This window comes from Callorhinus ursinus, unplaced genomic scaffold (assembly GCF_003265705.2).
Source record: "Callorhinus ursinus isolate GAN/ISIS: 27379988/994484 unplaced genomic scaffold, GSC_fseal_2.0 scaffold15, whole genome shotgun sequence".
NCBI lineage: Eukaryota > Metazoa > Chordata > Mammalia > Carnivora > Otariidae > Callorhinus > Callorhinus ursinus.
In genome coordinates this window covers 41,987,213-42,001,579 of record NW_027397077.1, presented here as the reverse complement: position 1 = coordinate 42,001,579, position 14,367 = coordinate 41,987,213, and the positions used below count along the sequence as shown (strand labels likewise).

The following is a 14,367-nucleotide window of genomic DNA, read 5'->3' as shown; positions in this document are numbered from 1 at the left end:
GAATCATACAATATCTGTTTATTTTTATTTTTATTATTTTTTAAGTAAGCTCTACATCCAGTGTGGGGTTTGAACTCATGACCCTGAGATCAAGAGTTGCATGTATTAGTACTTCATTTCTTTTTTATGACTAAGTAATATCTTATTGTTTGGATGTACTACATTTTATTTATCCATTTGTGGGTCTTGTGAACACTTGAATTGTTTTTTGTTTTGTTTTGAACACTTGAATTGTTTCCAGCTTTTGGCTATTAGAATTAATGCTGCTGTGAACATGGGGGTGTGTATATTTTGCTTTTAGTTCTTATGGTTCTATCCAGAAGTAGACTTCCTGAATCAGAGTAATTCTGTTTTTAATTTTTTGAGGAACTGCCGTACTGTTTTCCTTGGTGGCTGCACCATTTTACATTCCTACCAGTAGTGCTGCATAGAAGGTTCCAATTTCTCCACATCCTTGCCAACACTTCTTTTTGTCTTTCTGGGTAATAGCCATTCTAATAGGTGTGAAGTGGTATCTTGTGGTTTTGATTTGCATTTTCCTGATGATTAGTGATGTTGAGCATCTTTTTGTGTTCTTTTTGGCTGTTTCTATATCTTCTTTGACAAAATGTCTATTCAGATTCTTTGCCTAATTTTTAAATTTGGTTGTCATTTAAATTACTGAGTTGTAGGAATTCTTCTATATTCGCTAGAATGTTCAATGTTCATATTGTATATGCAAATCTCTTGTCAGATATATTATGTGCAAATATTTTCTCCCATTCTGTGGGTTGTCTTTCACTTTCTTTATGGTGTCTTTTGAAGCACAAAAGTTTTTAATTTTGATGAAGTCCAATTTATTTATTTTTTCTTTTGTTGCTTGTGCTTTTGGTGTTGTATCTTAAGCCACTGCCAAATCCAAGATCATGAAGATTTATTCCTGTCTTTCCTCCTAAGTGTTTTATAGTTTCAGAGTTTTAGCTCTTAAATTTAGGTCTTGAACCAGTGGGTTAATTTTTGTATACGCTGTGAAGTAGGGGCCCACCTTGATTCTTCTGCAGGTGGATATCCAGTTGCTGTGACCATTGAATTATTTGGCACCTTTCTCAGTTTTCTTCCACTTATCTGTATGTCTATTCTATGCCAGTACCACACGGTCTTGATTATGGTAGCTTTGTAATAAGTTTTGAAATTGAAGTGTGAGTCCTTCAGCTTTGTTCTTCTTTTTCAAGATTGTTTTGTCTATCCTGGGTCCCTCGAGTTTCCATTTGAATTTTAGGGTTAGCTTGTCAATTTTTATGAAGAAGCATATTCTGGTAGGAATTGTGTTGAATCTATAGATAAGTTTGGAGAATACTGCCATCTCAACAGTAAACTGGCTCTTACTGTTTTGAACCTACATGGGTGTACGTTTTCTTTTTTTTTTTTTTTTTAAAGATTTTATTTATTTATTTGACAGAGACACAGCGAGAGAGGGAACACAAGCAGGGAGAGTGGGAGATGGAGAAGCAGGCTTCCCGCCGAGCAGGGAGCCCGATGCGGGGCTCGATTCCAGGACCCCGGGATCATGACCTGAGCCGAAGGCAGACGCTTAATGACTGAGCCACCCAGGCGCCCGAGTTTACATGTTTTCAGTTCAAAGGACCATTCTGTCTAGTCTCTGAATTTCATATCCAGTCCCTAGCTTGGGTCCTTGCTACATTCCGTTGTAGGGGGGCCTAGAGGGACAGGATCATGAATATGAACATACAAGGTTGCTGCTCTGGGCTTATTCCTGTGGGTGAAGGAAGGAAGTTCTCCAGAGAGGAGTGTGGGTTTGAGAAACAACATAGAGTTGTCCAGCACACTTTTCACTAATGGAGGCAGTAATTCAGGGTAGAAAGGCTGTGGTACATTGGAAAGTATAGTGGAGAACCTTGCAGTACCTCCATGGTTGAGGCAGGAGGAAGAATAGAAGCCAGTAAAACAGATAGCTCTTAAGAGATACAACTGGAGACAGAAGAAACCCCTGGAAGTGCAGTATAATGGAAGTCTGTCTGTCTGTCTTTAAATTTTCTTTCTTTCTTTATTGAAGTATAGATGACACACAGTGTTACATTATTTTCTGATGTACAGCATAGTGATTATATGTCATGCTATGTTTACCACAAGTGTAGCTACCATCTGTCACCATACAATGATATTATAATACCGTTGACTATATTCCCTGTGCTATACCTTTTATCTTCGTGACTTACTCATTCCATAACTGGAATGAAAGGCTCTTCAGGAGCAAGGCAGAAGGAGCATTAGGCTGAGAAAAGCTCTAGATTTGATTGCTAGGATTTTACTGATGATCAGACTTGCTTAAAAGCCTGACAGATAAGTAATGGCAAAGTACAAGCTCATGTATTTAAAGAATGTATTGCCTGTTTTAGACAAAGATGTTCGATATAACCATCAGAGAAATGCGCATCTAAACCACAGAAAGAGGGCGCCTGGGTGGCTCAGTTGTTAAGCATCTGCCTTCGGCTCAGGTCATGATTCCAGGGTCCTGGGATTGAGTCCCGCATCAAGCTCCCTGCTCAGCGGGACTCTGCTTCTCCCTCTCCCTCTGCCCCCCACCCCCAGGCTCGCACGCTCGCTCTCTTACCCTCCCTATCTCACTCTCTCTCAAGTGAATAAATAAAATCTTAAAAAAAAAAAAACCACAATGAGATTATCACCTCGCAGCCATCAGAAATGGCTATTATCAAAAAGACATGAATTAACAAGTGTAGGTGAGGATGTGGAGAAAAGGGAGCCCTCATACTTTGTTGGTGGGAATGGAAAATAGTATGGAGGTTCTTTAAAAAATTAAAGATAGAACTACCAAATGATTCAGCAATACCACTTCTGGGTATTTATCTGAAGAAAATGAAAACATAATTCAGAAAGACATGCGGGCGCCTGGGTGGCTCAGTCATTAAGCGTCTGCCTTCGGCTTAGGTCCTGATTGGGATCGGGCCCCACATCGGGCTCCCTGCTCCGCGGGAAGCCTGCTGCTCCTCCTCCCGCTCCCCCTGCTTGTGTTCCCTCTCTCACTGTGTCTCTCTCTGTCAAATAAATTAATAAAAAATCTTAAAAAAAAAAGACATGCACCCTTATGTTCATTGCAGCATTGTTTACACAATAGCCAAGATAATGGAAGCAACCTAAGTGTCCATCAGCAGATGAATAGATGAGGAAGATGTGGCATGTGCATGTGCGCCCACACACAGAGATATTATATTACACAGCCATAAAAAGGAATGAAATCTTGCCATTCATGACAACATGGATGGACCTAGGGGGTGTTATGATAAGTAAAATAGGTCGGGCAGGGAAAGACAGGTACTATATGATTTCACTTACATGTGGAATATAAAAAGCAAAACAAATGAACAAACAAAACAACAGAAATAGATTCATAGATATAAAGAACAAACCAATGGTTTCTGGAGGGAAGGGGAGTGGGGGAATGGACCAAATAGATGAAGGGGATTAAGAGGTACAAACTTCCAGTCATAAATAAGATATGGGATGTAGTGTATAGCATAGGGAATATAGTCAGTAATACTGTAAAAACTATGAATGGTGACAGACTGTAAGTAGTCTTACAGAATGATCATTTCCTAATATATGTAAATAATGAATTACTATGTTGTATACCTGAAATTAATATTGTATGATCAAATATACTTCAGTAAACAAAATATACTGCCTTTGCTAGACTAGTGTTTCACCAACTTTATTTACATACTACCTTTTACTAGAACAGAGACTCATCTATTGTATTACTAAATATTTTAAATAGCTCATGTTTAAAATTAAGTACATTTATAGTACATTTATTATTTTTTATTATTTTTTTTAAGATTATTTATTTATTTATTTATTTGAGAGAGAGAGAATGAGAGATAGAGAGCACAAGAGGGAAGAGGGTCAGAGGGAGAAGCAGACTCCCTGCTGAGCAGGGAGCCCGATGTGGGACTCGATCCTGGGACTCCAGGATCATGACCTGAGCCGAAGGCAGTTGCTTAACCAACTGAGCCACCCAGGCGCCCTAGTACATTTATTTTTTAAAGGAAACTTTAAAACATTACCATATATAGAAAACCAATATAGGCATTCCTGCCACAATGCAATAAATGTTACTGAAAATCCATACATTTTGGCATATCGATTTATACACCAAAAATAACAGGGCTTGTAGGTAAAATGAGGACAGACCAGATTCAATTTAAGACTCCTAATGTAAATGTAAATGCGAACGTAAATATTAGCATAGTTCAAAAGACAGTTTAAGTTTTTTTTTTTTTAAGATTTTATTTATTTATTTGACAGAGACAGCGAGAGAGGGAACACAAGCAGGGGGAGTGGGAGAGGGAGAAGCAGGCTTCCCGCTGAGCAGGGAGCCCAATGAAGGGCTTTATCCCAGGACCCTGGGATCATGACCCGAGCTGAAGGTGCAACAACTGAGCCACCCAGACACCCCGACAGTTTAAATTTTTTTTTTTTTAAGATTTTATTTATTTGACAGAGAGAGACGGAGAGCAGGAACACAAGCAGGGGGAGTGGGAGAGGGAGAAGCAGGCTTCCCGCCGAGCAGGGAGCCCCATGTGGGGCTCGATCCCAGGATCCTGGGACCATGAGACCCGAAGGCAGACGCTTAACGACTGAGCCACACAGGCACCCCGCGACAGTTTAAATTCTTAATAAATATATACCATAGTAAATATAGAACTTTAACTTTTTTTTAGAACTTTGAGTCACAGAGTTAAGGGCTGAATGATAACATCATCCTGAATGCAGAGGCAAAGCAGGTGCAATTTTCTTTGCTGGAGATGTAGTGATGTATTGAGGGTGAATGGATGTGACTCAGTATCACATGTTGATTTCTTTTTTGCAAAAATGGGGAGAACCATGTTAAAAGCACTTTTCAAAATACATAGTCATAATGAACCCAGAAGAAGTTGCTAGAATAGGAATCACATGTAGTACTAGATTCCTTTGCTGCTGTTCTAACGAAACAACAGTATTAATTTTTAGTTAGATATTATGGTCTGTCAGTGGCTTTGAGTTGGAAATCTTTTTTTAAATTTTTTATTAAAAAAGATTAGGAAGTGCTAAAGAAGTATTAAAGATACCAAACTGAAACTTTTTCCTTACCATGATCTTTATGGGGTGTTATTTTATGTCATGTCCACAAGTTTCCTAAAATCATTTTATAAACCATGAATAATATGTTGCTATGCTTTGGGAAACCCTATGCTGTTAAGACCCTTTTATTCATGTTGTTCAACTACCTAGAGTTTCTCAAGACCCAGGTCTCACTATCTCCTCTACAAGAGTGTACTTAAAGGGATATAGGATCATGTAGAACTTTAAAAATGTGAACTTTCCCCCTTTTTCTCTCTCAATTCTCTGAAGAAAAGAAGAAGCAATTGTATGGATGATGGCTGTTGGTGGTAGTTTGAGGTTGCTAATCATGTAATTATGGCTTTTTTTTTTTAAGGTTTTATTTATTTGAGAGAGAGAGTGAGCCTGAGTCGGGGGGTGGCGCAGAGGGAGAGGGAGAAACAGATCCCCGCTGAGCAGGGAGCCTGATGTGGGGCTACATCCCAGGACCCTGAGATCATGACCTGAGCTGAAGGCAGATGCTTAACCAACTAAGCCACCCAGGCACCCCGTAATTATGGCTTCTTGTCCCCTGATGCACAATTGTTATCTAGGGATTTCCCTCCGCTGGCCTCCTGGGGATTCCATTTGCTTTCCTGTGTGGATGCCATTTCTTAGATCTCAACCTTTTCTCTTTTGTTGATTTACTATTACTCATCTAACAAATTCCTTCAGAAAAGGATCATGAAGATTAAACATTCTGTAATTTTGAATGTCTGAAAATAGGTCTCTCCTACCTTTATTGATAGTTTGGCTGATTATTCTAAGTTGGAGATAATTTTTCCTTAGAATTTAGAGGCTTTGCTACATTATGTCTTCCAGTGTTGGGAAATTTGAAGCCATTCTTTTTTTCGTTTTTTAAAAAGATTTTAGGGCGCCTGGTGGCTCAGTCAGTTAAGTGCCTTCATCTCAGGTCAGGATCCCAGGGTCCTGGCGCACATCAGGCTCCCAGCTTGTTGGGGAGTCGGTTTCTTCCTCTTTCTCTCGCGCACGCTCTTACTCTCTCCCTCGCAAAAGTAAATAAAATCTTCAAAAAAAAAAAATAAAAGATTTTATTCTTAAGTAATCTCTACACCCAATATGCGGCTTGAACGCACGACCCCAAAATCAAGAGTCTGACTAAGCCAGTCAGGCTCCCCTGAAGCCATTCTTATTCCTGAAAGCTTTGTATTTTTTCTCTAGAAGTTTATAGGATCTTCTGGTCTTCCATTGTAAAATTTAATGTGCTAGGCATTTGATGGGCTCTCTTCTGATAACTCCAGTTAATCTGAGAGCTCAAGTCATTTAGTTGTGTTTTTTTTCTCTGTGTGTTTTGGTCTTTATCATCCATGTTAGAGGCTCTCCTGAAATGTCTGGTAATCCTTAGCAATCTGTATTTTTATTTTTAAAAGGATAGGATTAAACAGCTGATTGGAATCTTTGAGTGCAGTGGGTTAGGCTTGTGTCTTTGAGTTCAGTGTAAGGCAGGGGAACTCATGTCAGTTTCATTGGGCCTGGTTGCCCAGCTATGGAAGAAACTGTTGGTCTCTGCATTCAGTTAGCATTGTTTTCAGAATGGCATGAATGCTTTCACCTGTACCTGGCATCTCCCACTCTAGAGACCTTCCATTTTACCTTTTCCAGGAATAAACCCGTCTTATTAGAAGGGGTTCAGAGAGCTCTTTGGGGACTAGGCCATTACTGAATTCAACTTTTCTTTGAAGGAGTATAAAAAAACACAAAATAATCTCACTCAATACTTAACCTGCTGATGGAAAGCTGACCTGGTATGAAATTCTTACAAATGTTTCACCTACTGATGTTGGCTTTATCAATCTGTATCTTTACCCTTTTTAAACCTTTAGAAGCTTTTGTCACGTGCTTGCTTCGGCAGCTCATATGCTAGAAGCTTTTGTCCCTTCTAAGAAGTTGAAGTAGCATCACCACCCTCCTTTTCCGGGTTAAACCTCCCCCACCAAAAAAAAAAAAAAAAAAAAAAAGAAAAAATGTGGCCAATCGCTTCAGAAAATAAACTTAACTTAAAAACAAAGTCACTCAAGGCCAGTTTTAAAATACTAAAAATATGAAAGTGGCAGCACTTATACATAATTCTTTTTTACATAGTAATTCCATTCCTAGGGTGTTAGGCAAAGTACCTATATATATGAAGGTGTTTATTTCAAGTTCTCAGGACAAATAGAGCACACTATTGTTTGTAAGATGGGTTCTGATTTCAGAGATTTTAAAATTTGAAAAAATTTGTGACTTAAAAATAGTAAGAATTACATCCAACACAATGGAGTATCACTACAGAAATGATTATCAAATAGACCGTGCTGTCCCGCGACTGATCCAGAGTGCCCCTCCGGCCCCCAGCCATGAGGCTCTTCCTGTCGCTCCCAGTTTTGGTGGTGGTTCTGGCGATGGTTTTGGAAGGCCCAGCCCCCGCCCAGGCGGCCCCAGAAATCTCCAGCACTTTGGAGCGCATCCCGGATAAACTGAAGGAGTTTGGTAACACCCTGGAGAACAAGGCCCGGGCAGCCATTGAGAGCATCAAGCAGAGTGACCTTCCTGCGAAGACCCGGAACTGGTTTTCTGAGACTTTCAACAAAGTGAAGGAGCAGCTAAAAACTACCTTCTCCTGAACACCAGGAGAGCCGCCCCCACTCCTCTGGGCTGTGCGCCACCGAAGGAGCTCTGAAATTTCCCATGCCCTGGCTCCTGTACCGAGGACTTCATGATGCCCATATCCACCCCCACCCTCCAATAAAAATCCTGTAGAGAAAAAAAAAAAAAAAAAAAAAAATGATTATCAAATATTTAAAATTAAATTGGAAAAGAGAATAATGTAGCACAGGATTTGGATCAAAAAATGCAATTGTGCATATACATGGACAAGGATTAAGGCCATTACTAGCTCCAAGGCACCATTGCTAAATAGCAAAAGGTCTATAGCTCAGATAGAAGGGCTGCCTCCTTTGTATGAATTAGGAGAATCCCCTTCCTCTAGGCTGATGCTGAGTACCAGGCACATTGCTTAGCAAGTGAAGCATGGGCTGAATTTCTACCCTCTCTGATTTCCTATGCTGGGTATCCTTGTGTAAGGCAGAAGCTATAACTGTGTCATTTACTATATGTAAGGCACAGTGTTAAGTGCTTTACAAAGATTGGACAATTTTCATATCTCAGTGAAGTGTTATCTTCTTTTACAGTTAATTCTTCAGCTCAGGCATCTTCTGAACTCCATAATTATGAACCTGCGGCTTGTGTAGTTAATTTGCAATATAGCAGCTGCAGTAGTCCTTTTAACACCTAAGATTGTGTGTCTTCTCTGCTCAGAACCTTTCAGTGGCTTTCCATTTCACTCAGTAAAAGGTAAAGTCCTTACAGTGACCTATAAGGCAGTATGTTATCTGCATTGCCCCCCCCCCCCCTCAACTGTACTTTGACTTCACTGAATTTTATGATATCTTTGCTGTTCTTTGTACACAGGATTTAGGGTTTTCTCTCTCGCTGTTCCTTGTGCTTTGAATGTTCTTCTAGCTATCTGCAAATCAAACTCCCTGACTTCCAAATCTTGGCTCAGGTGTACCTCCTCATTGAGGCCTACTCTGACCAATATAAATTGCAACTTGCCTCTGTGCCCTAGCAGTGATTATAACCCACTATCATCTTACATAATTTATTTTACTGTGTGTCCCTCTGCTGGAAGATGTACTTCTAATACCAGGGATCTTTGTCTCTCATTCACTGAGGTAACCTAAGCAACTAGAGCAGCACCTGGTACATAGTGGGTGTTCAGTAATGTTTATTGCATGAATGATTGAATGAAAATGGTGTGGGAGAGGTTAAGCATTTTGGCAAAAGTCCACACAGCTAATAAAAGGTGGAGGTAGATTTTGAACTGATATTTATGTGTTTTGTTTCTACTATTGGAAGATAATATCCAAAGAATGTATTAGGATGAGTAAGATTATGAATAACTTTTTTCTTTTATCCTCCCTCCCCAAATTTAATTTTTATTATGTCCTATTTTAAGTAAAAGCATAATTAAAAAATAGGTTACCAGAGTAGAAGGAAAAAGCCAGCTATCAGGAAGCTAGAGCAGGCAGCCACAAGGTTGAAATCTGGCACCGCATCTGAGGAAGAGCTTGTCTCACAAATGCACTGATCTTATCTGCCTTAAGGGGTGCCTGGGTGGCTCAGTTGGTTAGGCGACTGCCTTTGGCTCAGGTCATGATCCTGGAGTCCCTGGATCGAGTCCCGCATCGGGCTCCCTGCTCGGCGGGGAGTCTGCTTCGCCCTCTGACCCTCCCCCGTCTCATGTGCTCTCTCTCTGTCATTCTCTCTCTCTCAAATAAATAAATAAAATCTTAAAAAAAAAAAAAGAAGAGTGATGGTGTGATAAAGTCCTGGTAAAAGTTGTGAGTGCTTTTGATCTTAGATATTTTGTGAGTACTCTTGGTGCTCTGTGTAACCGTGGACAATTTCATTTAACCTTTTCGGTCCTTCAAAACCAGGATAATAGTCTCTCTCAGAGTTGTTGGGAGGATTAAATGATATGGTATTGTAAAGAACTAATACTTATTACGTACATATTGAAATGTAAAGAGCTACATATTATTATACATAATGTTGTAGGTTCTTAATGGTGTTGTACACACTGAAATGTAAAGAACTCAATAGTTATTAGCCAGTGTCATTATTATCTTTATTGCTGCTGCTTATTTGGTACAGAATTTTTAGAAATTTTAGAAATATTTGATGTATCTTGTTACTTAGTGAGTTTTGGCACGTGGCAAAGTAGAGAGCAAACTAATACTGTTATTATTCAGATAGCTATAACAGGCTTTGCTAAATATATGTATTTTTCATGGATGCTTGTTTTTGGTTCTGATTTTATGTTATATCTTACAAATAACCATTGTTTTCTTAATAATTTACATAAATTTTAGCTTCCATAACTACCATCCATTGGTTTTGAAGTCTTGGTTGAGTAACTCTTGTGGGTCAGGTGTCCTACTAAGTTCTGGGAGAATAAAGAAGGCATGCACTCAATCCTTAAGGAGCTTACAGGTAGTTAGGGAGGCAGACATGTAAATAAGTGGAAAGTGCTGTTAATATATATTTAAAGGGGTGCCTGGGTGGCTCAGTCGTTAAGCGTCTGCCTTCGGCTCAGGTCATGATTCCGGGGTCCTGGGATCGAGCCCCGCATCGGGCTCCCTGCTCAGCGGGAAGCCTGCTTCTCCCTCTTCCACTCCCCCTGCTTGTGTTCCCTCTCTCGCTGTCTCTCTCTCTCAAATAAATAAAATAAAATCTTAAAAAATATATATATTTAAATATTATGACTATGAAAAAGTAAGGAGTAATAAATTCTTTATGATTAGGGAGCAAAGAAGGGAGGCTTTATGAGGGAGAATTTCAGGTGCTTTGCCTAAAGAACATTACGGACCCAAAGCCTCAGTAGAGGCATACAAAATTCTATTGAGGGGATGCCCTCAAAGAAAGACTTCTGGAAACCAACTTTGTACATTTTAAGGTTTTCATACTGTACAAGGGCTGCAATCTCTGAAACAATTCAGAAGAGACTTTATTTTTTAATTGCAAGATTGTAAATAAGTACAATCTTTGTTGTATGTGCTTTGGAGAAGGATTTAAATTGGGGAAGGCATCTACAGTAAATTCAGTGAAGTAGTTAACACCACACTCTCATTTGGTATTTTCTGTGAAAGCCGAAAAGAACATCATCTCAGCAGGCAGGAAACGGAAGGCCTCATGGCAACAAAGATCATTATAAGAAATGATAAATGAGAAAGTAGAGGAAGGGCTATTTTTAGAGAGAGATGAATATTAGAAATTCAATAATTAATTTAGTAAATAAGACTATATATAGAGTGTAAGAACCATGGATATATACCTTCCATGCCTTAAAAATGGCATATTATTGGGGTGCCTGAGTGGCTCAGTTGGTTAAGTGCCTCACTCTTGGTTTCCACTCAGATCATGATCTCAGGGTTGTGAAATTGAGCCCCACATTGGGCTCCACGCCTAAAAAAATGGCATATTAAAAGTTAGCCATGTAACCCAGTCAGCCATTGGAGAATGGTCTCAGATGGCTGTCAGTGTGTCCATTAAAGTAGATATCTTCACAGTAAATTTGAATGATAAATAAAGTCACAAAATAACTAAAACTGAGAAATGAATGAAAATTTAATATACTGAGTTTTTTGAGTACACATAGCAATAAAGTATATGAAAACAGGAAGAATTACATGAAGTAGGAGCGCTATTTCTAAATGTAAGGTAGAATTAGCACACACAGAGTTCATTGGGAGGGATAAGAAAGACACTTTAGGACTATATGGATCCTTTAAAAAAGTGATCATTCAAGGGTAAGAAGATGTATTTTGTATGGGTTAATGCATTTGGAGAAATCAATGTAAGGTGGTCTAGGGATTCTGGGCTTTCAAACTTAGTGGTCCACACTAAACAGTACTTTAAAAAAAAAAATTCAAGTAATCTCTACATCCCGTGTGGGGCTCGAGTTCACAACCCCGAGGTCAGGAATTGCCTGCTCCTCCGACTGAGCCAGCCAGGCAGCCCAAAATGTACATTTTTATAATGTGTGTGTATCTGAATCAAAGATTTCTTATCTGTACGATGTGTGATACATCCTGTTCTATCTTATTTTTGAAGAAAGCTGGTCATAACTCACCAAAATGATTTCCTGACAACTAAAGGAACATACCCCATAGTTTGAAAACGTACTGAGTTACACTCTAGGAAAGAGAGACTTGAGCTTTTTAAGTCTCTTCTCTGAAGAATCTGGCTGTTAAGGTACTGATTCTTGGGGCATCTGACTGGCTCAGTAAGTAGAGCATATGAATCCTGATCTCGGGGTTGTGTGTTCGAGCCCCACGTGGGGTGTAGCGATTACTTAAAAAGTCTTAAAAAAAAGGGGTACTGGTTCTGTCCCTTTTTGAAACCATATTGGTGCTGTTTTAATTATACCACAAAAAGGGCTCAGGCTTTTTCACCAAACAAGTGTTTAAGGTCAGGGAACTTCTGTGATAAAAAAGCTAATAGGGGCACCTGGGTGGCTCAGTTGGTTAAACCGCTGCCTTCAGCTCAGGCCATGATCCCAGGGTCCTGGGATCGAGCCCCACATCGGGCTCCCTGCTCATGCAGGAAGCCTGCTTCTCCCTCTGCCTGCCGCTCCCCCTGCTTGTGCTCGCTCTCTCTCTCGCTCTCTCTCTCGCTCTCTCTGTGTGTCAAATAAATAAATAAAATCTTTAAAAAAAAAAAAAAGCTAATAATTTTGTACATATGAAGAGAGTTATCTAAAAAAACATTTTTTTATCATTGGACAGAAATGAGCTTTTAAAATTAGATTCCATATAAACTCTTTGTTACCAAAGTTATCTTCAAATGGTGTACTTAATCCTCTTTTAAACAATATACTTTTATGTAAGAGTTGAAAAGTTTGTATAAATACCAAGAAATATGTTATGAACAATTTTAATTTATCTTTTTTTTTTTTAAGGTTTTATTTATTTGACAGAGAGAGAGAGACAGTGAGAGAGGAAACACAAGCAGGAGGAGCGGGAGAGGGAGAAGCAGGCTTCCCGCCGAGCAGGGAGCCCGATGCGGGGCTTGATTCCAGGACCCTGGGATCATGACCTGAGCCGAAGGCAGACGCTTAATGACTGAACCACCCAGGCGCCCCTATCTTTTTTTTTTTTTGATGTTTACTTTTGACACCACACAACATGTATAGTCCTTATTTATTTTTTTTAGTTTGTTTTGGAGAGGGACAGGGAGAGAGAATCTCCAGCAGACTCCCTGCTGAGTGAGGAGCCTGATGTGGGGCTTGATCCCACAACCCCAAAAATCATGATCCGAGCCAAAATCAAGAGTCAGATGCTCAACCACCTGAGCCACCCAGGTGGTCTTATAGTCCTTTAAGGTGTTTAAAAAATTTATTGCTGGCAGATAATGTGACATTGGCCTCATTCTGACATTATGGAAAACAGTTTACCATTTTAGCAGTGAAACCCGGTAGTTTTTTTTGCCCCTTAAATGCAAAAGTGTATAAAATACTCCCTATATAAAACTTAAAAGTTTTCTTTTTAAAAAGCTTTCTCAGGGGGCGCCTGGGTGGCTCAGTCGTTAAGTGTCTGCCGTCGGCTCAGATCATGATCCCAGGGTCCTGGGATTGAGCCCACATCGGGCTCCCTCTCCCACTGCCCCTGCTTGTGTTCCCTCTCTTGCTGTGTCTCTCTCTGTCAAATAAATAAATAAAATATTTAAAAAAAAAGCTTTCTCAGGCAAAACAAAGTAGGATTTTTCATAACTTTTCATAGTGTTTTTCCTAGACAAAAATGTCTGGTTAAATATTCTTCATTTTTAAAATTTTTAAATTTTTAATTGAAGTGTAATTGACATAAGAATGTATTAGTTTCAGGTGTACAGCATAGTGAATGGATATTTATATACATTACAAAATGTTTACCATGGTAAGTGTAGTTACCACCTGTCACCAAAGTTAATATAATATTAACTACCTAGTGCTGTACTTTTCTTTCCTGTGACTTATTTTATAACGAAGTTTTTACTTCTTAATGCCCTTCACCTGTTTGGCCCATTCTACCCCTCTCCTCTCCTCTGGAAACCACCAGTTTGTTTTCTTGATATAGAATCTGTTTCTGTTTTTGTTTTTTTTAGATTCCATGTTTAAGTGAAATCGTACAGTATATGTCTTTCTCTGACTTACTTCATTTAACCTACTACCCTCAAGGTCCATCCATGCATCCATGTTGTCACAAATGGCAAGATCTCTCTTTTTTATGGCTGCGTAGTAGTCGTGTGTGTGTGTGTGTGTGTACACACGTACACACCACATTTTCTTTATCCTTTCATCTTTTGGTGGACACTTGGGTTGCTTTCATATCTTGGCTATTGTAAATAATGCTGCAGTGAACATAGGGGTGCATTTATCTTTTCAAATTAGCATTTTTGTTTTCTTTGGGTAAATGCCCAGAAGTGGAATTACTGGATCATGTGGATCATCATTTGATTTTACTGTGTTGAGGAACTTCCATACTGTTTCCATAGTAGTTGCACCAGTTTACATTCCCACCAACAGTGCACAAGGGTTCTCTTTTCTTCACAGTCTCACCAACACTTGTTATTTTATATATATATATATATATATATATATATATATATATA

At 39.3% G+C, this 14,367-nt stretch overlaps 2 protein-coding genes across 4 annotated transcripts in view; both read left to right on the top strand.

The window, feature by feature from the left end:
• The window catches only part of RAF1 (Raf-1 proto-oncogene, serine/threonine kinase), an 80,118-nt gene that overhangs the window by 23,872 nt on the left and 41,879 nt on the right, over positions 1-14,367 (top strand). The window lies entirely within an intron of this gene.
• Positions 7,471-7,839, top strand: LOC112833824 (apolipoprotein C-I). Its single transcript, XM_025885197.2, has one exon. The coding sequence runs from the start codon at positions 7,515-7,517 to the stop codon at positions 7,779-7,781; it is 267 nt and encodes an 88-aa protein (XP_025740982.1). The 5' UTR covers positions 7,471-7,514; the 3' UTR covers positions 7,782-7,839.

Bases quoted from the DNA above. Each gene is read 5' to 3' on its own strand.
- LOC112833824 (XM_025885197.2), top strand. From the start codon at position 7,515: ATGAGGCTCTTCCTGTCGCTCCCAGTTTTGGTGGTGGTTCTGGCGATG.